Source organism: Varroa jacobsoni, unplaced genomic scaffold, assembly GCF_002532875.2.
Source record: "Varroa jacobsoni isolate VJ856 unplaced genomic scaffold, vjacob_1.0 contig01549, whole genome shotgun sequence".
Taxonomy (NCBI): Eukaryota; Metazoa; Arthropoda; class Arachnida; order Mesostigmata; family Varroidae; genus Varroa; species Varroa jacobsoni.
Window position 1 is genome coordinate 31119 of NW_019214654.1, and position 20835 is coordinate 51953.

Sequence of the window (20835 nt, forward strand, 5' to 3'; positions counted from 1 at the left end):
CAGCGATTCTAGGGAAGCCTTGCTACTCGGTCCCTATGCTAAGGAGGCAACGTCAGCCTCAGTGGTGTGTCGTATTGTGACAGTGGCACACGGCTCTAAAATGGCAGATATTCCAAGTAAAAATGACATTACAGCCGTTTTCAAGAGACTTCGATCCATCCCAGCCAACAAGGTGAGTCCTTAGAGGAGTCTACCACTCGTCAATTAAAAGAGTTCAGCCATTTTCTGACGACCAGTGTAATCCCAATAGCCAGTTTGGTGAGTGCGAAAACCATTGCAAATATCCTACAGTGGAGAGCGAGCACAGCTGTTCGAATTCGCTACTACATCACTTCCTTCATCCGGTCGTCAAGTAAGTGCGAAATTGTTTTCGTAATTCAATACTCTGATGCATTCATGCTATCGTACAAGTACGTCACGTATGAGGATAACGGCTGGCTACTTCGGATCCGCTGTTATTACGCCTGCCTAGTTGACGTCTGCTGATGGATACCGTTTACGGGAAACATCAAATAGCGATTTCAAAACTGGTGCTGTGTTCAGCGGAACAGCACGCAGCGTTTATGTTGTAATACTGAGCTCACGAGTAAATGCAATTCAGGTTGCACTCAATTAATCGTAAGGTTTGTTCTATACGCAATTTGAATACTAGCATGAACTAATATATAATGAAGAAATGTAAATTTCGAACAATGCTTTTCTTTCTACAAGAAAATATCTAAGAACAACTGCAATGCGCTCCTCGTGTACATATCGCTTACACTGCCTGAGAAGGCCTTCGACAAACAGACGGTAGCCAGCCAAAACCTTGTCCACGATCATTACGGAAGTGGTCATCGAGCAGAACAGACCGTCACAGGCAAAAACGTTCCATTTTGTCGCCATGAACCGTAAATTCCGTATATTGCTGGCTCATTGTCTAATCTCTGTCTGTCGGGCTTCAGATGGTCGCCTTCTAACACGTTGCCATTCGACTCTTGTCAGAGTTTTCATTCAAGGGGTATACATGCTTATATTAGAAATCATATGATTAAAGTTACCTGAAGCAACAGCAATCAATATGCTACTCTGCAGTTTATATTAATAGCGTTTCATTTGACAGATAAGCGACTATGTATCTGCCTGAATGCCTAATGCTGCACCGTAGCCAAGGTGCGCCTATCAATCTGTTATGGGTCAAGCGATCTAATGATGAACCACTGAGAATCACGACGGGTCTACTTGGACTTTACGTTGCTAGTACTTTAACGCACGTTTACCGACCATCGTCATTTAAAACGCAAAACTCGTGCACTAAAAATATATACAAGCGTAAATCACAAAGCGAACGCTATCGTAAGCGGGATTTCATCCTAATGATTTTGTTGGGCAGATATACATACACCATGTTTCTTACATATCCACAGCCGAACTTTTCGTTGAAATTTGTGATTCCATTACATTTGTCGGAACAGAAGGGATAAGAGCAATAAATAGGCGAGTGTTATCCACACAAATGGTCTTATACTTCAAGGCAATACGTAAAAATTGATGTTGGTATGTTCCTACGAATAACCTATATATCCACCATTATATATATATATACATAAACACTGCTGTCGACATACCTGCCACGGAGACTGATACTCGAATAGGTCGACACTGCTAATTTTCGTTATCGTTATTTTAGTTACTGTTGAGCATGACAGCTCAGTTATACATTACCTATCATATGTTCTTATTTAATGAAGATTTGGATTTTTATGTAATGATCCGGTACATGTCAATCGATCAAACTGAAGTTTTTTAAGTGTATTAGCTGAGGCCATTGTCTCCATTATCGGCAATGTAGTGTTTTACATTTAATTTTATATATATATATATATATATATAAAATTAAATGTAAAACTATATAAATATATATATATATATCAATAAATATTCACAATAAATTTTAACGCCTGTTACAGCAATGTTTCGACTGTGGTGCAAAAAATCCAACATGGAGTTCAGTAACGTACGGAGTTTTCATTTGCATCGATTGTTCAGCAGTTCATCGAGGCCTTGGAACTCACATTAGTTTTGTAAGGTCGACCAATCTTGACACCACTTACACATGGGTAAGTTCGTAGATTCTCTGCATCTTTGCTATAACTACCATTGACAGACACTTAATGGTAACTTTCTTGTTTTGTGACATTGAATTTTCGCAGAGAGGCCGATCAAGTGACGAACAAGATACACTTTCACTCCAAAATATCTGAAGCATTTTTCAAGTCAGGTTCATCTATATAATATTGAGGTTATGTATCAAACATTAATAACGTTTAGTAAATTTTCTTGAAAATTATCTTGAATAACTTTTTTTTAGATTCAGCTACGGTCGATGCAGTTGGGAGGAAATGCAAATGCAACATCTTTCTTTTCTTCGCACGGCGTCACCGTTCTACAGGTGGATGCCAAACAGAAATACAATAGCAGAGCTGCGTCTTTATACCGGGAGAAACTGCATTCAATGGTTAGCAATGAGCTTATATACACATTGCACACGCACGCACATACAAATTTGTTGTACTCAATCCGACTACCTAACTTGAAATGATCTATGCTACAATATGATTACGATTATCAAACAACTACAATTCGCTGCTGTATCTGCAGAGCGGTTTCTAAGGCTTAAGGTAACAATTTTTTATCCGTTACTGTAACTTGGTAGGCTGCAGCGGCAATGAAGACTCACGGCACAAAACTTTGGATCGATGACACACACCACGGGGATCATCCCAGCGGCGAGGGAGCAAAGCAGGATTCCCTTGACTTTTTTGAGGAGCATACTAGCAAATCTGCTCAGCAGCAGGTAAGTGAATTCCAGAAACTCCACGAATGGGGGACGACATATTGTACGGCTTAGTAGCATTCGCTTACCATGACTGTTCATATCTTTCAGTTGGAAGAGGCTTCTCAGGAGTGTTTGTTCAACAGTAATACCAGTGGCAGCATTAACAACAATCTTTTCGCCAACCAACAACAGAGCAATAATAACAACAACATAATCGAATCGAACAGCGGAAAGAACACTGGGCAAAGTGGAGTCGCAGGTGACGCCTCGGGTTTAGCGGAAGGGCGGAAATCTGTCAACACTATTGGCGCTAAGAAAATTGGCGGACTGGGGGCCAAACGAGTTGGTTGTGGGGTGAGTAGAATCATTAGTAGACACACACATATAAGCGCATTAATAACACTTCCATAGCATTTGCTTCTGTGCAGTGCTACCCTGCATAGGTTTTATAGTTTAGAAACTATTAACTTTGCTCCTTATCATCGTTAGAAGGCATATTCACTACTTTGTTGTTCGACCTGTCGCATTCTTTCCTTCGTGTTACCATTGTTATTGAATATCATGTGGATAACAACAATGGAAGAGAGAATGCCACCTAAATTGAGTGGCTCACAGTGATGTACTGCCTACAAACTACGACAGACAACGAAGTGTACAACGGCTACATGCAGTGAACTCGGTTTTGTTTCGGTGGTCTGTGATTTTGCAGAGTCCAAAATTTGTTTTTGTGTGAATAGAGTGTCACCGGGGAAACGAAAGAATTGTTCGCCCAAAATCGTCAAATGATCGGTCAACAAAGCGAAAACCGATCACTTTAATTATTTGCAATTTTTCAATCCAGCCGTGAGATAGGCATGGTATTTGATTCAGTTTTTCCACATAATTTATGTGCCTTTTTTCTTTTTATATAAGTTAATGTATACTGGTGTGAGCTGTATATGGGTGAGTTTTTGACGGCAACTGAAAGATTTTTGTTTTCGGATTTAACGATTGAAATTCGATAGCTTGGAGCTCGAAAAGCGGGAGGCCTTGGAGCCCAGAAAGCTGCAGTAAATTTCGATGAATTGGAAAAGGAGGCCAAGCAGCGCGAAGAGATGCGAGCACATATGGAGGCTCAGCAAAAGCTTAGCATCGTCCAAAAAAAGGAGCAGCAGGAAAAACAACTGTGAGTTTTGTTCTTTGGCATTAAAATAAATGAAAATCTAGATAGTCTTCATGTTTAACTTATGACGATATGTTGTGTGGAAGCTATGCTATTTTTTAAAGTCGTTATGGAGCCATCTATGTATCGGAGTCATACCTATGATTTTTGGTAAGTAATATGTGCTAATTGTTTGTTACATGTTTGTTACATGACAATTGTAGGCCAATTGCGTATCTACGAGACCTCACCGCATCAGTTTAGCTTGAGAAAGCAGCCTTTGTTATTCTTCAATTTCGAAGTTGACTAATGGAGCCGTTTTCTTACTGATGAGGCTCATACAACACATAACTAGACATTCAAAGTCTTTCACGGTAGAGCCCTTACCGCAATGTGTGACGTATACATTCACAATGATTTTGATTAGATAATTGAACAAATCTTCAATATACTGCCCTTAGTTACAGAGTTGTGATTAACTGTTTTAAACGAATGCGTTGTTCATCACTGTCCGATTTTACTTGGTTCGCTCATAAAAGAGCTCAAGATTTATCGTATTCGCGATCCTGTATGACCATGTAGCAAATCCCTGTGCTGGGTATAATGATCTTAATATCTAACAAGACTTGCGGATAATGCACTTACGGTTATCTGAACTTCGTCGAGAGGCAAATAGCCAAATGGCTCCGACCACAATGCCGACGATAGCAATAACCACTAGCACGATGATGGCGATCTTTTTGACGCGTAAAGAACCACTCATGTCGTCATTTCTTGCAGCGGTTTCCTTCGGCAGAGCCTTTTCAGCAGCGAGCCTTGAACATGAACAACTGAACCTGGAACACTTGGAACACCTAAAAAACGAAAGGAATTTAAGGTCTGATCATTTAGGTTAGTCAAACGATCAGCTGACTTCGGAATTCACAATTGTTAAGTTATATCAAGTTATTCGATTTTCCCCTTCCCCTTCGCTTCGATACTGACATAATGAACTGCACAGTTGTGGTTTCTCGTTCAAGTTGTGTCGCCTCGTCCGATTCCGAGACGGTTTCCGTCGCTTCTTTCGGTGGTATGGCTTTGTATGGTGCGGCTGGGCTATTTGCCTCCATTATTCGTGTTCAGTTTTCGTGGAGAGTGCGTAGTCGCGTACTCGAGGGAACCTCGTTGTTTTTCAAATCAACTCATTCTCGTACGCTAGCAGAGTTGCAAATACTGCCGTATAGCTACGGTTATTTGTTGACGACGACAATGCGTCTCAAATCTATTTATATATAAATACTATATATAAATGTACCAACGTACATAGTGTAGACACGTTGCTTCATTATTTAGTACCGCCAACAAAACAAGGTTCTGAGGCGTTCCGAAACAAAACCCAGCCAATTTTGGCTGTATTCAACCGTGGTAACCGACAGGGACTGACAATATGCAGATACTATTGGCATGCAGTATGCTGCTGTTTATGGTGCAAGCTTAGGTGGTTCAGTTAAGGTTGTGGTGCCCAAAAAATCTGGAGATGTTGCCGTGTTGTATATTAATATCTATTATATTGTGCCAATAAGCTGTGAAACTCGGGCGCAAGCAAACGCTTCAGTTTCATGAAATATTTTCCTTTTTTTCTTGGTGGTGACTGGGAACTCAATGGGAAAACATTTCTGCTGTGCGGTTTTGTGGTCAACTTTCGCCCCCCTGTTTGTGTAGTCTAGTAGTTCGGTTAGGTGAATACTGTTTAACCATCTTGATATGCGTGTTCCTGCCCGTCTGAATGCGTGATGCCACTTTTAGATAGCACTAGAATTTGGGAGACCAGCCGGTGAAGGGTCTTATAGAACTGAATTTGTGTATACAGTGATTGTTTCGGCTATATTCTTCGCTTTTTTGAACTTAGCCTATTCGCCTATGTATTGAAATCCCTGAAACTATTTGATCTTTGTGTCACTAGTTGACTTTTAAAGCTCAAAAAGTATTAGATTCTACCGAATGGACCACAGATAGTGGGGACTGCTCTTAAATCATGTTATCATTGTAAACATATTTACAGTGTGTAACTTCATTTGTTAGCTGTTAACATTCGTAAGTACTCTGCACTTTTAGATTAGCTAAACAACTGTGGAACTAAGTGCTCGAGGGATATCATATTCAGGCTAAAGTCGGTTCTATTAGAGACCCCCGATTGGCCTTAGATAAATTTTTTTTGCAACTTGCTAAGGCGATTGGCTGGTTATTAAATGTACAGGCGTAGTCCTATGTCAAAATTACACAGTCTGGTTTTACGTATGATGAAGTGTGTAAAAGAGCCAATGTAATAAGTCGAAAACTATTTTATTTTTATGGTGTACATTCTGCAATTATTTTTTCGGTTTGCACACCGTGGACACTGGTGGCAGATGGCATTACCGTACAGGGTAAATTTTTTTAGTGGTTAATATAATACTGTGCAGGGCTTTTGCCTCCAAAGAAGCAATCACATGTCGCCCTATTCTTGATAACTGTCGATGTTGAATATATGAATTCGGAAGCCGAGTGGCAGGCGCAACATTTGGTGGCACTTCTAGCTTCTTGCACGTTGTAACGACAACACGAACGTTTTTTCGTGTTATGACTACCCTAGAACTGGAAAGCCAATTTTATTGGCAGGATGAGGTACTGCATATCAACCGAATAATGCAAGCGTTGACCTAAATGAGAGCGTTCATAGATCTATTTGTGGGTAAAATTCTGGTTGAACCAAAGCTCCCGTCTACGGATATTTTTAGGTTCGAATTTTAAACAAAATTTAAGCACATATGACATAAGACAGCAACAGGGAGTTAAAAGAACGATACATTGCCTAAATAATAATATTAAATGCACAACTTGTATATAGCTAAAGATCGCCAAAATGGTTTTTTTTTTCAAGAACCAATTCCTCAACGGTTTTGTCCATATTCTTTCAAATATAGTTGCTCTTTACATTAATTTGAAGCTTTTAAAAGTTGACTGAAATTTCGTATTTTAGTCTGTCGATTGGTCGTGATTAGTAGTAAAAAATTTATATACGAATACTGTAATACATTTGAGACGAACAAAATACATGCAGAAGCTATATGCCAGCCCACCCGCTTTAGCTAACAGCTCTTACATATGCCTTGTGGTACCTTGATATAATCAGCAGGGATGCTGACGTGTTTGTATATTAATGACCTTCATTAAAATTTAGCTGCGGTTAATGATAAAAGCGATCGCATAATGTGAACTAATGCGCAAGGAAATGTATGTAGGTGTAAGTCCTCAGGTCTAAATTCGTTTTAGAAAAATGCTTCACTTAATTTACTAAACAAGGCTATTATTATTGCCAGGATCAAGTTCTTTTATAAGGCGGTCGACCAATCGACCAATTGTAGTTTTTTTTACATCTCTATTGCTCATTGAATCAGCTCCAACCTTGAGCACTTCGGTAGGTGTTTTCTCGTAATGGTAGAAAATATACTTATATTTTCACGTATTACTGTATGTCGTGCCACAATGATTTCTGCCAACAGGCCTTGTAGAAGTTCTCTTTACTCTATCATTTGACTGTAAAGTCGATTAAAAGACGTGCCTTATGACGTAATGTGCCTGGAATAAAATTCCTTAGGGTCTGCAAACGTCAAGCAGGCGGCTGGGCGCTAGCAGTTTCTAGTAGATATTTGCAAGGTACACAAAACAACTACTTGGGCTTCTTGCGGATATCACTTTTTTTCCTTCATGATTTCGGTTTGCATGTACCCGAAGATTTCTTGTGCTCATATAGCTTAACACTCTAATAAGGCGAAGTTCATTATAAAGTCTTTTATTTAGTTGCAGACGTCAAGCTGGCTGGTTAGATGGCGACCACTGATGCATAGCAAGCAATACAAGTAACTGCTGGTGTATGCTATAGACGAGAGCAGGTTTTTCTTAACGGAACGAGGTTGCATAACTTTGTTGTAGATGTAGATGTAGACCCTCTAGATAGTGATCAATGCCTTCACACTTACGTGTTTTCGATGGTTAGCCAAATTTTCCATGCCGGTAGCTACAGAGAAAATACTTTCTGATGACAGATTGTATTTTGTTGCCGCATCGTTCCCTAAAATATGCTCGTAGAGCTGAACAGCAGAAGTGCTTATAAACTTTAATATAATATAGCTGTTGCTGCTGGGATCGTTCCACCGCAAATTTATTTACTACGAGAATACTAAGTCACAGCTGAAAATCGCTCTAATCACTGTCAAGTGGTCGGCAATAGCTGCTCTCTATCTATTGCTTACTAGCTTCAGCAAGTGGAGCGCAGCCTCTCAGCTTCTCTCCCGCGTTTGTCATCTCCCACTCATTGTGTGTGAGGATCGGGTACAGTAGCGCCAATCTGGCTTGCGCCTACATGATATCCCTACGAAGAAACGAACAACGGCGGTTGAGTAGGCCGAATAAACCACTACTATTGAAGATGCCAATTGCTCCGTTTGGCTGGTATTGATAACGTTCCACTTTAACTAGCTAGCTATACCTCTATCTCTGTAGTTGTAGGCTCCACGCAACGATAACCCTCCAGTGGTGGAACGGATGACAGGCTTTATAGCCAGTGAGCAGACGGTTAATTCTATCATGTGTGCACACTCATGCTGAAGTTGTCATTTCACAATCTTCTTTAAATGATGGACTCTTCAACGATCCTACAAGCCCGTCTTTTAGCTGTTATAGAGGCTTTATGGAGCAAGTCGAAGATCATCCAGACAGCCTTCTTAACTATCACAGTGAGAAAATCGACTTAAATATTCCAGAAATATCTATAGACTTTATACTGGGAGAGCGTTTCGCGCACAGTTTAAATATAGATCAACTTAGTACAATGAATTATCAAAAGGACTCTAACAGAGGCGAAGAGATTATAGTAAGAACAATCTTTTAGAGGTACGATACGCAAGGACATCTATAGACTAAGTTTTGAAAGCTTTTTATATAGGCTGAAGAAAATTTACCATCAATGTAATTTTTTGTATGTGAAGAGCTTGTTGATGTTGAAGATGTTGTTGATGTTGCTGATGCTACTGTTAGGTGGCGCTACAGACGATGGGATATACTGCTGTCTCAATGATCGGCGATATCGGCAAAGCCAGTAGAGCTGCATTGGACAATGCTGCACTGCTCGCTTTGGTGGTTTTGTGTTGCCTACATTGGCGACTTGTATTTGATCTAGTAGACCACGCGTTGAATCAACGCGGAGACTAATGCCACAGCACCCATGGCCAGCAGCGTGATGGCACGGTGGCAATTTTGGATTTACAACTCTGCATTAGTGTAGTGTTAGCAACCGCGGCAGCGGAATCGTAAGCTATATAATATAGACTGCCAAATAGCGAAACAACGCAATGATTGGATCCTGTGTGTGAGTCTCACTGCTGCTCTTATTGCGGTCCTTTTTTCTCACTGATATGTCCGCATAGATGCAGGTGTCGTACTGCCCATAAAGGCATTGGTGGCAGACTCATACGATTTTGCGCGCTTTGCGTAAGCTTTCTGCTTTCACACTGTATAAGACTTATAACATCAAGGAACGCAGCACAGATAACCTCTAGGGTGTGCCCGGGACTACAAGCGGGCCTGTAGATGAGCTATGTATAGATAGATAGGCTAAAGTAAGTGAACGATGTTGTTGACTCATTATTGGCACGAGGATCAAATGACAATGGTAATGATGCTAATGGTGGCGGGGGGAATGGGTTCAAAAGAATATGCTATTACCGTGAAAATGAGGTTTGTGTGTGCCGGGTGTTGTCATTTTTTCCTGGACAGCATTTTCCGATAATAGTGTAGCGGAGTATGTGCTTGTTGTGCAGTAGAACAGCAGCATATTGAACAACCGCAACATTTGAGACTATAGCGGCAATAAAAATGAGAAGGGCAACGCGGTCGGTAGTTCATTCGTACCGTTAGAGAGATGATAAACTTTATCCAAAACTCTGTTGGCTGCAATGTGATGGATAAAGTTGTACTCAATAAAGGCCATATAATTCTCAACGCTGCAGAGAATTAAATGAAATGGAGTATTGGTAAATTTATGCAAACGCTTTGTACTTGCTTTTATTGGCTATTGTAACCAATACTTCCGTCATATCCGTGGGTATATAACCGTAGAAGAGTAGATGATTTTGCTCATTCGAAAATTGCCCGATAGTCCCTGAGCCTCAATGCGGTTAAGCCGAGCTGAATGTTGAAGGACCAAATTTATAGTTAGCTTTGACTAAAAACCCGAAATTCTTACTGATATTTAGCTCGTTACAAGTCCATTTATTTGTGGAGTAAGGCAACATTGTATGCTAGTGCTAAAGAGATACGAAAACATGTGGTTAGCTATTTTATAGGCTAATTATGAATTAATCTTACTGTTAATGTATTTTACTTTCGGTCATATGGAAGCCAAATTCCACTTACCAAAATAAAAGACATTGCCCTATAACTTAGTACTAGCGGTTGAATTAATAAAATTTTTTGTCGGCAATACTATTTTTCATGGAAACTGGCGGTCTGTATCGAATTAAATATTTAATGTTTTACGTGTGCTACTATTTTTCCGTACATATTTACATAATTTTACTTGTAAATCTTCAGGACGTTATTACGTAAGACTCAAGAGTTAACGTATGAATATGTATTTTACGTATACATGCGCTTAGTGCGGGTTCACGAAGGCTTCCACCATTTCGTAAAAGCAATGCAATAAGCAAATAGCTTTACCAGTAGATAGTTCGTTTTTATACCAAAAGAGGACCCGTCTGTTTTTTGTCACGAACCACACCTTTGGAGAAACGACAGGTCGCTCTTTTTCTGTATAGTCAAGACACGTTGATCACTTTCGATAGATGAAATGCAATTACTATCTTTCACTTCATGAACTTAGCAGGCTAACATTATAGGCGACTCGCCTCATAGCCCCTCTAAATATAGGATCACTAAGTAAGCTGTAAAGATGATCAAAAAATGAAAATTTCCAATTAACAACCATGTAACAAAATGTACTACATTGAATCTATTTAGCAGTTGAGTACGGAGGATCAAGCAGTTAAACAGAGATTCACTGCTGCGCTAGATGTCTAGAGATGAGTTTGAAAAACTTGAGAAACAGATTTTAATGCTAATATATGTATATATATTAGTAGCTATTGTATACACGTTCTTTTAAGCAGATCCATATATATAAATTTTTTTTCAATGGAGTAATGATTAATCATATATATATGATTTAAACTGATGACTTGCTGTTATCTTATCTCTGTCGTCTAAAAAAGGTCAAAATGGGTGAAGAGTAGTATTTATTAATCCTTTATGTTACTACGTTACTATCCGACTATGTTACTTGATGACCGAAAATGCAGAGCCAACATGCGTCTTGCCTACCAGCATGTTTCCGTTGCCCAAAAAAAGGAACAACAAATGCGCCCCATGGACTTGAAGAAAACCGAACAGATGGAAAGGCTTGGTATGTACTGATTCAATTGGTTCTAATTCTCTATAAGCGATTTACCTGGAGATTTCTCGTTGTTAATTGATGTTGTGGGTGTCCATGCCACAATCATAAGGTATAGTGTGCCCTAATATGCCATTTGTCTTACAATTCTCTATCATATGTGAAACTTCGTTTTATGCCTATGACTGTTACTGCAGAGTAAAATAGCTGCAAACCTTAATGGTTTAATGTTTGAAGAGTGACACAGTCTACTATAAACTATGGTACTATTCATTTGTCCAACCATAGGACGGGCCTTAAGTTTTTTGTGAAGTTAATATAAAAACATGTAGGCCTTAAAACCTTGCAACGAGTTCTTCCTGCAGCGAGTTAATCACTTATACAGTTTTGCTGTTGTATCAGTGAGGAATTTCTACTGGAATGATTTTTGTGTTGCGAGTGTTGTTTGTCAGGCTTCCCGATGTAACTTAACTAAACGTTTATTTCTTTATGGACGCTATTATTAGTCATGGGCTTTGGCGGAGGGTATGGAGTGTCACATTCGGCTCTCTCAGACATGAAGGTGATAAGCCAGGATGAACCCAGCAAAAATAGAGATGAGTCCCGAGTAGACAAACTCAGTAAGGGCAGCAGTTCAATGTTCGAACGTTCTGCCATCGATGACGATGAAGAGGAGGATGACGAATACATAGTGAAGAGCTTCAGGGGCCTAGGCTTCGGAGGGCCGCCAAAGTACTCGGATTCGCCGTTTTCGCGGAACGTCAAAAACAGCGGCAGCAGCAGCAACAATAACAACAATAACAATGACAGCAACAATAGCGGAAGTGAGTTTATGCTTAGCTGCTCCGAAAGATTTCAGTTCGTATTTACTAGAAAATACTTTGAAGGCTTCAGGAGCATAATAGTTCTTATTTATAGTTTGTGCTAAGCTCAGGTCTAAGTAGACACCAAAATATGCGCTTTTATAAACCTGACGTCATTTTGTCAAGTTAGAAAAAACAAATGTTACAGACTCATTAAATGTACTAATATAGAAGCACTGCTCTTACGACATGTTTAAAAGAACGGAGAAAATATATTTATCTGCAGGATATACCGACACATATAGAGCGATATATAGTCCTAACAAACAACCACTTGATAAACAGAGTAGAGTTGGCGCCAATGGTGGCGGTAGATAGTGCCGCTGTCTCTGTCAGCCAGAGTACATGATGTTGTATTCTTAGATCAATAATAAAATAATCCTAACAGCGAAGCGTCATGGATTGGCAGATACCGTACACAGTGAACGATCATAGAGAATTTATGAACGTTCATGCGTATTTTAGGTGAATGGAACAAGACAGGCGATGATTGGACAGTTATCGATTCGAAAGGCACTGGATGGAGCAAGAATGATTTCCAGTGGCTAGACGACTACATTGAGCGTAGTGTCCCTAGCAGCAAACCGAGTAGTGGCCGCAATTCGGCACCCAGTAGGTCGGCCGGAAATTCAAACGCCAAATTAGGAACTGTATGTATTACCTGTGATTTAATTTATATTGCTAAGTGTAGGTATAATATATAACATGATTGCATCTTAGGGAAACGTTGTGGTCTAATTTCGAGCCCGGGTATGAACGCACTTGTTTCGTGCTTGGGGCCACCATTTTAAAGACGATACCACACGTAAAACTCGAAACAGAAAGGTACATTGCATATGTATTATGTAAATGACCTCTTTCACTCATTAATAATAACTTTATCTTACTATTGCTAGTTTAACACATTACTGTGTTAACTTGAAAAATATATGAACTAAGGAGAGCCTAACAAAGAAAAAAATTAAACATAGATAAAATTGCGACAAAAGTAAAACTAATCTTGAGATTTAATCGCGACATTCTTAGGAACCAGCTCGGGGTGTGCCAAAGTCATTGACGATAGGTGCTCTGTCAAGCAGCTCATCTTCAGCCGATGCTCAGGAGGTGGTCAAGAAGTTTGCCAATGCAAAATCGATAAGCTCTGACCAATTCTTTGGCGGAGATCAGTCAAATGATGTATGTTGCCTTTTTATTTCGATCGTCAGATTGGTGATTCTTAGAAACTCACGCTTAATTAAACGTTTAGCGAATAAGGATTCGGGGTAGTGGTCTAGTCCGTCCAATTGTACTTTCCACTGTAAGGAAATCTTAGTGTGAGCCTATGACAGGCGAGCAGTGTTTCCGCCTTGTAAAGCCAAATTCAAACTCAATACGTTTTGTCTAAAACTGTCTTTTGCGGACCATTACTAACACTATCTCGTCGTTTGTTACGATGAAAAACTGATAATGAACTACAGAAATATCGTTTTAACATTCGCTGTCTCGTGATTGAATATTAATTGCTATACAGTACGAAACCCGGGCGAATCTATCTAGATTCGAAGGATCAAACGCTATTTCCTCCTCGGACTATTTCGGTAATGGTCAATCGGGTAACGCAGGCGCTTCCACAGGAAGCCTATCTGCCCATGCGCCCAATCTATATGAGATCAAAGAAGGACTCCGTGATGGTGCCACAAAAGTTGCGACCCGGCTTTCGTCCATTGCTTCAGGAGTTATGAGCAGTCTACAGGTATTTTCTCTTGCATTAAATGTTTATTTTTTTCAATACAGGAGTAAAAAATTCCTTAAGAAATTTTTCACATTATCAACTTCAGTGGCTTTTATTGCCATGTTAAACATTTTAAGAGTCAATTGAGACATAACTTCATGCACACTTTCGGTTCCTGCTTATTTAGCGTATTTTAAAATCTAAGAGGTAGATTAATCAATCTACCTCTAATCAATGTATCTCTTAGATTTCTATATATATTTTAATCAATTGAAACAAAAAAGTTTTGAAATCATTTTATTTAGCCTCAAAATTTCACGCTTGCATAATTTTGTACTCGCGTGGTGTAGCTGGAAAATAGACCCGGAATGAGCTGTGAACAGGCGCAATGAAAACTATACAATTAGTATTGTATGTCATCACCTGTTAATGATAGGCGCTTCAACAGTCTACATAATGCTAGCACAAATAGAGCAGCGAGTGAATAAACTTGTTTACAGTAAAATGAATTCGTGCTCAGTAGATTTCCGGTACGATCGTATGATCACATTGCGTATACTGCTATAAGTGCCATGTAAATGTAGTGGCTTTATATAGGTATGGGTTTTATGCATGAAGCCTTCAGGGGAGCCAGATACGATATTTTCAATCCGAAAGGTTTCTACCAGCGATTTGTATATCTATCGCATTCGCAGATCGGCCATTCCAAACATTGATTTTGGGAGTTGCTTTATCAACCATCAAATAACCGATTTTTTTCTCTTAATGAATATATTAGCGAAGATGCTGACCGGCCTAAAGCTGTCGTTACTAATCCAAATACCAATTTTAACTAAAAGCTAACTGTTGCTTTTAAAAGTCATGTCGGTAATAAGAACTTGGTGGGTGGTGCTTAACTTTGTACGTCTACTATTTGAATGTCTACTAACCACAGATCGTAATCGTTGCATATGCTATTTCTTGCTGTCCATCAGACATTAGTCACCCACGCTTTTATACTATCTGAACTTACCAGTGCCAGCGAACCAAAATGTTTCTATTACAACGTAAGTAAATGTCACAAGTATAATTTGTCATTAAATCAGTTGTTAAATCAATTCATTAAATCAATTGACATCTCAGTAAAGGACATAGCTTTGATGGATCGTACGATCCCTGTTTGTTACGCCCTGATTGTTGTTACGCTTACATCGTCTCTATTTGTCGGTTTGGTGATTCGTCGTTTTTCAGTAGAAGTTCAATGACGAAATTTACCAATATCGACACCATATGATCGATTGCCACTGCAGTCAGCTAATGACTAATGACATTCATGCCTCTTTGGTGAAGATACGTGTCTGTTTGGCCAGAGAATTTCGCTTTTTAATCGATCAACTGACTGTTCTAAGTGATTCTTTCTTAAATGTACATGTATGTGTGCACTTACTATTAGCTAAGTTAGCGGCGCGGTGGCCGCTAACTCAGATACAAAATTTAGTGAAACTGTATTCTTTGTACTCTTATATTATTATCATCGTAACTTGTTCTGCTAATCTGTTATTGCTGCTGTACGGGACCGCGCTACAACGTTCTGCAGCGTAAGCAATGAATGTAGCTGCTACTTCACTACAACCACCATCTCTGTGGGAAGACATCTGCAGTTCGCGCCGCTGCGGATTTCAACCGCCCCTGGCTGGAGCGATTGCGGCAGAATGTTTGTTGGGACCTCGACTTCGTAATAAAGAGTCGCATCAAGGAAGATCGTTAGCTGATCGTTGGGACCTCATAAGAAAACAAAAACGGAAAACTAAAAAAACAAAAAATTGAATTAACCACGAATAAAAATAATACCATACTACTAAGAATTCAAGAAGAAAGTAGCGTATGGCAAGAGCTGCCGCTCTGCTATATAACACGTACTAATGTGTATGTATATCTGAGAACAACTTATAATCCATGCTCTAAATACAAATATGTTGAGTTCTGTGCATACATTAGTACGTCCTTCGCGTGTTCGAGAGTGAAAGAAAAAGGGGAAGCGGGACAGGCAGAGGGAAAAGGGGAGTCACGAAAACAAAGAAGAGAATTTGCTGCCCACTTTCCAGTACAAACACATTGAAACCGAAGTAGTACTACAGCTACTGTTTCCACTCTAACGGTTATCCGGAATCTTCAAAAGCTCTGACGATTGGAAGAAAATCTTGAATGGAGCAGAGAAGAGTAAGTGGTTACGACGTTTGTTTTTCCTTGTCGAAATCTTCATCACATGTTGTTTTCGAGTGTACAATAATGAATGTGGTAATAATGAACAACATTTTGCGACACATTTTAATCTCCTTTCTATTTCATTTACCTGTCCATAATCGAATCACCAAGAGTTTTTAAATGTGCTTTTTGTATGTGACGTGCGCTCTGCTTGAAATTAAAATTGTAATTTTGGTCGCCATTATGACGACAGCGACGACTACGGAGTGAACTTTTTGAGCTCAATGACACGGAGTTTGGTATAACTGTAAATCAAAACATTGCAACTGCAGCTCGTAACGAGTGTACTGTTTTTCGTAGTTGAATTTCAAGCACAAATAACTACGATGGTTGTTCAGTCAAATTTGAGGTGTTTCTCTATATTAAGCACTATTGTTGTTGGTATTTTTTTATAATAGCAATGTTATGATTGTCGCAATTGTTACTTAATATTATTATTTATAACACCGTTATTATTAAAATATTTATACACTTCTCACTTCTTTGTGAAAATCAGGAAAACTGGTGTATAACGTGGTCCAAATCGTGATACCTTCTTATTTATTGTTCCACAGAGATCGATGCTGAACAAGTGATATAATTTTATTCTGCACGCACAGAAACACTGAATTTAGCAAAACAAGTAACTTCTTCTTTATGGTGACAATAATCTCAATATCTGTTGGGTTGCATTGTTAATGCAATGATTTCCCTGCCTTTTCCCCGCACTTTTCTAGCTGGTTTGTTTAATTAATTTACGTATGTTTCATTACATTTTGATTTCGTTACTATTCTTTCTTCGGTGCTTAATCGGTGGTGGGTTTAGCTAGAATTGGTGTCAAGCTTTTGGTTCGCTCTTGCTCTTGTCTGCTTGTTCTTGTAGGACTTCTAATTGGTGCGATCAGCGGTCGATTGCTTGGTTCACTGACTGCTGTTGCTGCTCATGCTGTCGATTGTTAGCGCGCCTTCTGACCGAATATGACACCACGACTCCTCCCGTTCGTAACGTCTACGTCTCTAAAAGGGCGAGAGGATACGAACCACGTACCGACGTAATTGATCCAACTATCGCACCCAATCGATCCATCGAAATACTTACCACATCAATTAATCAGCGACCTGCCGCCAACGCAGTGAAAAAGCCCTGCGTCCCTTCAGCACGTCCCGGACCTCTCCATGCACCCACTCAGACGACACCATGCACCATCCAGCCTTGCCATTTGTCAGTCTTTTTCGACGGGATTGGCTGCCTGATTTATCTCAATCACATACCCCGATGGCGAGCTAAATGCTATCATAACAATTGTTGTTGCATTGTCCATTTTATCTCTATTAGTACCGTCGCCACTTTTCTGCTGTAAAGTACCTTTGTAACCTTCCGCGAAACACAGTTTGAATGGTAACAAATTCTCACCTCGTGATGCATCGTACGGTGCTCTTGGCCCTAGCGAACGCCCTGTTTTGAGTTTCCATAACTTGTGTTCCTCTTTTGTACAAGCTTAACTCCCTATACCACTGCAGCCCATCTATACCCATGCAGTTCATCTGCTGGTCATTTGACCAAACGACTAAAGCTTGGGCAGGTGACTCGCCTGGTATGGTTCCGGTGAAGGTATTTAGCTACAAGCTATGCCAGTCGATTCGACACCTTGAATCTTCTACATTTAGGGATAAATATTCAGCAGTGTCATACGTCCGGAGGGTTCTAGCCACTTCTAGCATTTTTTCTTACGTCTGCGTTATTTAAGCGACGGAATGAAATAGGCAATAGCGCCAAAAACCAGAAGGTTTCCAGTTCTAATCTGGTTAAACACATGCGGATTGATGTGGTCTTGTATTTGCAAATTTGTTAATAAATTACTATACTTTAATTAATATGCGAATATTTCTTTAGTCGTTGTGATCTACCGTATATCCATATAATAGTAAAAATCTGTTAAGTGTGAGCCTGTTGAACAATATTTGGCCTTGTTGTTGCATGCAACGTTGTAGAAACTAACAATCAAAGTAAAAAAATGTACGATCTGTGTAAGGACATAGCGAGAGATTAGTAAGGGCACCACATGTACAGACAAGTCGTCACATAATCGAGGAAGAACCAAGGTAAAAATGAAGTATCTAGTGGTCATGAAACTTCGCAGCTCTGATTAACTTAACCTTGTTTGGCATTATTCGTGTACACTACATATGTAAATGTTTTCAACATGAGAAGAAGAGCGCATGATAAGAACGCGTCTTAGGTACTGTCGTCAATTAACGTAATTACTAAACATTTACTCCGAACACACCAAGCCAAAAACTTCAGTGGTTAAATTTTTAGCTTGGCGTGACTTTACGCAAATAGAAGCTATCAGCATAACTTTTTGTAAGCGCAAATTTGTGTTAGTCGAATATACCTGTTATACACCTTTCAAATATCTCTGTTAGCCCTTTTTCCCCATTATATTATAAACTCTAATACGATTCGGGTCAACTATAAGGAGCAGCGGTATTCTGCATAGATCTAATTTTTTTAATGTTTTTGAACATTTTCTTCCAGGAAAAATATGGAAGCTAATTTTGCTATGGAGGTAACAACAATTCTGTGAAATTACCGGATAGAAGAATAATCGAAATTACCTTACATTGCATGGAGACATGGGACACGCCAATTGTTATTTAAAAAAAAAAACAGACGAGGTACCTTTCTAGTGAGGTGTAGAGTGCACAATTCTCTGTGCAATAATCGAATACACGAGCGCAAGTGTATGCGAAGTTAATAATAATATTCATAATTCCATAATTATGACGTAAGGACCTTTGTGAAGGAAATGACGGTGTGCATTTGACGCACTAGCTGAAAATGAAGTCATCGTAGGTATAAAGGGTATAACGATGATAAAAACATAGTTACAAATGGGTGAGTTACACATTATTGTTTTGGAATTGTATAACGCTCTAGAGAATGCATAAACAAAAGATTATTTTAGAAGTATGAAAGCCCGAAACATGCGTTAAAACTAGAACTTTAAACCCAGTTGATTAATAGGCGGGGCTTGTATTGAAGATGCCCAGAATAGGCCAATTCGGAGATGTCCCTCGGTATATATAAAAACTAAAGCTGTAATAAAAAACAATTTGTGTATTTGATAAGAGAAGAAAGTTCAGAATATAAAGAGGCAGTTTACATCTGATGACGCTGATGGGATCTATATAGATGTATTAGTTTAATCAATTTCAAAATAAAAATAAGTGTTATTATTTTAAATCCAACAACGGAATGACAACTTTTATTGATTCATACGGCCATCAAGACCGTCTCTGTCAGATAATATAAGAAAACAAAAATCGTAACATCTATATGCCTAAACATATTTATAGGTAAAGATAAATGTATGAGAGAATGTTTGCCAGCATTTGTCGGCGGCAAATATCCGAGATATTTCATCACATACTTATAATAGCAAAAGCAAAAATCATCATGGAGCAGTTGGCAAAAAACAGATGAATGTTTAAGGCACACTTATATAGTTATAGAAGGGGCTACGGGGACTGCTAACAAAAACCATCGTCTGTTTTTTTGCTGCACTAGAGCCAGTTGTAATGAACGATGGTACTCTTGCAGGCAAACGTTTACAGCCGACAATTGTTAGTGGCGGAAATCTGCCCTTAAATGGAATAATATTAAGATGGTTCTATTGAAATTGAATTAATGATACATGCTGCTATGTTATAATGGCGCTTCATGGGCGCTGGAAGAGGCCAATAGAAATAAAATATAAGACTAAACCTATTCGTAACTTGCGTATGTATTTTTCTTTTGAACTTCTCTAGAGTAACACATTTCGATTGACATTTGTTAGGATCTAGTTGATTTACTTAACGAAATACAACCTAATACTGCTCAGGACTAATAGTTTGTGTTATTTTCTTTAATACAACCTAATACTGCTCAGGACTAATAGTTTGTGTTATTTTCTTTAAGTGTTTCGCAGTACTCCTATACGAGGCAGTGGTGGTTTATGATAGCGTGCACTCAAAGCAAGCGAAATGCTTTTAATGGCAACTACACTGGATCGTGCATCTACTTTTCAGCTTTTACCTATCTATACATAAAAGTCGCTTGTCATAATAAAGAGTTAATTCAAGGTTGTAGCCTTTTGTCTTACACTCTAGTTACAACTATTTCAGACGGCGCGTATTATTAATTTGGGCTTTTAGCGATGGACAACAGTTAACCTGAAATACTTTAGCTTTCGGTTTTAAGGTTCTATGAAACCCTTATTTATTCTCACTATAGCTACGAAGTTCAAACATTCAAAAGTAGAGAATAACACCATATATTAGCCATTTGTTGCTCATATAGTGTGGATTGTAGTATAAGCCACAATCGCAGGAGTGCGAAGCAGCCGTTGGTGACTGGCGCCACTTGTCATCAAAAAAGGCAGGTAGTAGGTAACTGGGCTCGAAGCATGCGAGCTTGCAGATACGACGTCGAGGGCCAAGGGCTTTAAGCGTGATTTACTTGATGTTTACGCACGTCTTCGCCAAACAGGGTTTCGTCTGAGCTGCCCAATGCCAGAAATGCACGATTTTTTTTTAGAAAGCCATGTATACGACACGATATTCAATATC

At 39.2% G+C, this 20835-nt stretch overlaps 1 protein-coding gene across 5 annotated transcripts; it reads left to right on the forward strand.

The window, feature by feature from the left end:
- Nucleotides 1-16: 16 nt before the first annotated feature.
- On the forward strand, nt 17-20000 carry ArfGAP3 (ADP-ribosylation factor GTPase activating protein 3). Of its 5 annotated transcripts, none has more exons than XR_002687311.2 (13): nt 17-172; nt 1950-2099; nt 2351-2497; nt 2696-2836; nt 2927-3172; nt 3823-3983; nt 11333-11436; nt 11931-12248; nt 12753-12937; nt 13314-13463; nt 13798-14019; nt 15575-16197; nt 18761-20000. XR_002687311.2 is itself a non-coding variant. In XM_022853283.2 (12 exons), exons 1-12 carry the CDS (start codon nt 101-103, stop codon nt 18776-18778), a joined length of 1914 nt encoding a protein of 637 aa, XP_022709018.1. In that variant the 5' UTR covers nt 17-100; the 3' UTR covers nt 18779-20000. The 5 variants fall into 5 exon arrangements, 3 of the variants coding, with proteins under 3 accessions (XP_022709018.1, XP_022709020.1, XP_022709021.1); XR_002687310.2 differs by lacking the exon at nt 18761-20000 and adding an exon at nt 17105-18096; XM_022853283.2 differs by lacking the exon at nt 15575-16197.
- The last annotated feature ends 835 nt before the right edge of the window (nt 20001-20835 follow it).

Bases quoted from the DNA above. Each gene is read 5' to 3' on its own strand.
- ArfGAP3 (XM_022853283.2), top strand. From the start codon at position 101: ATGGCAGATATTCCAAGTAAAAATGACATTACAGCCGTTTTCAAGAGA. The intron at 3,173-3,822 runs GTGAGTAGAATC...GAAATTCGATAG, and splicing joins CCAAACGAGTTGGTTGTGGG to CTTGGAGCTCGAAAAGCGGG. The intron at 11,437-11,930 runs GTATGTACTGAT...CGCTATTATTAG, and splicing joins CGAACAGATGGAAAGGCTTG to TCATGGGCTTTGGCGGAGGG.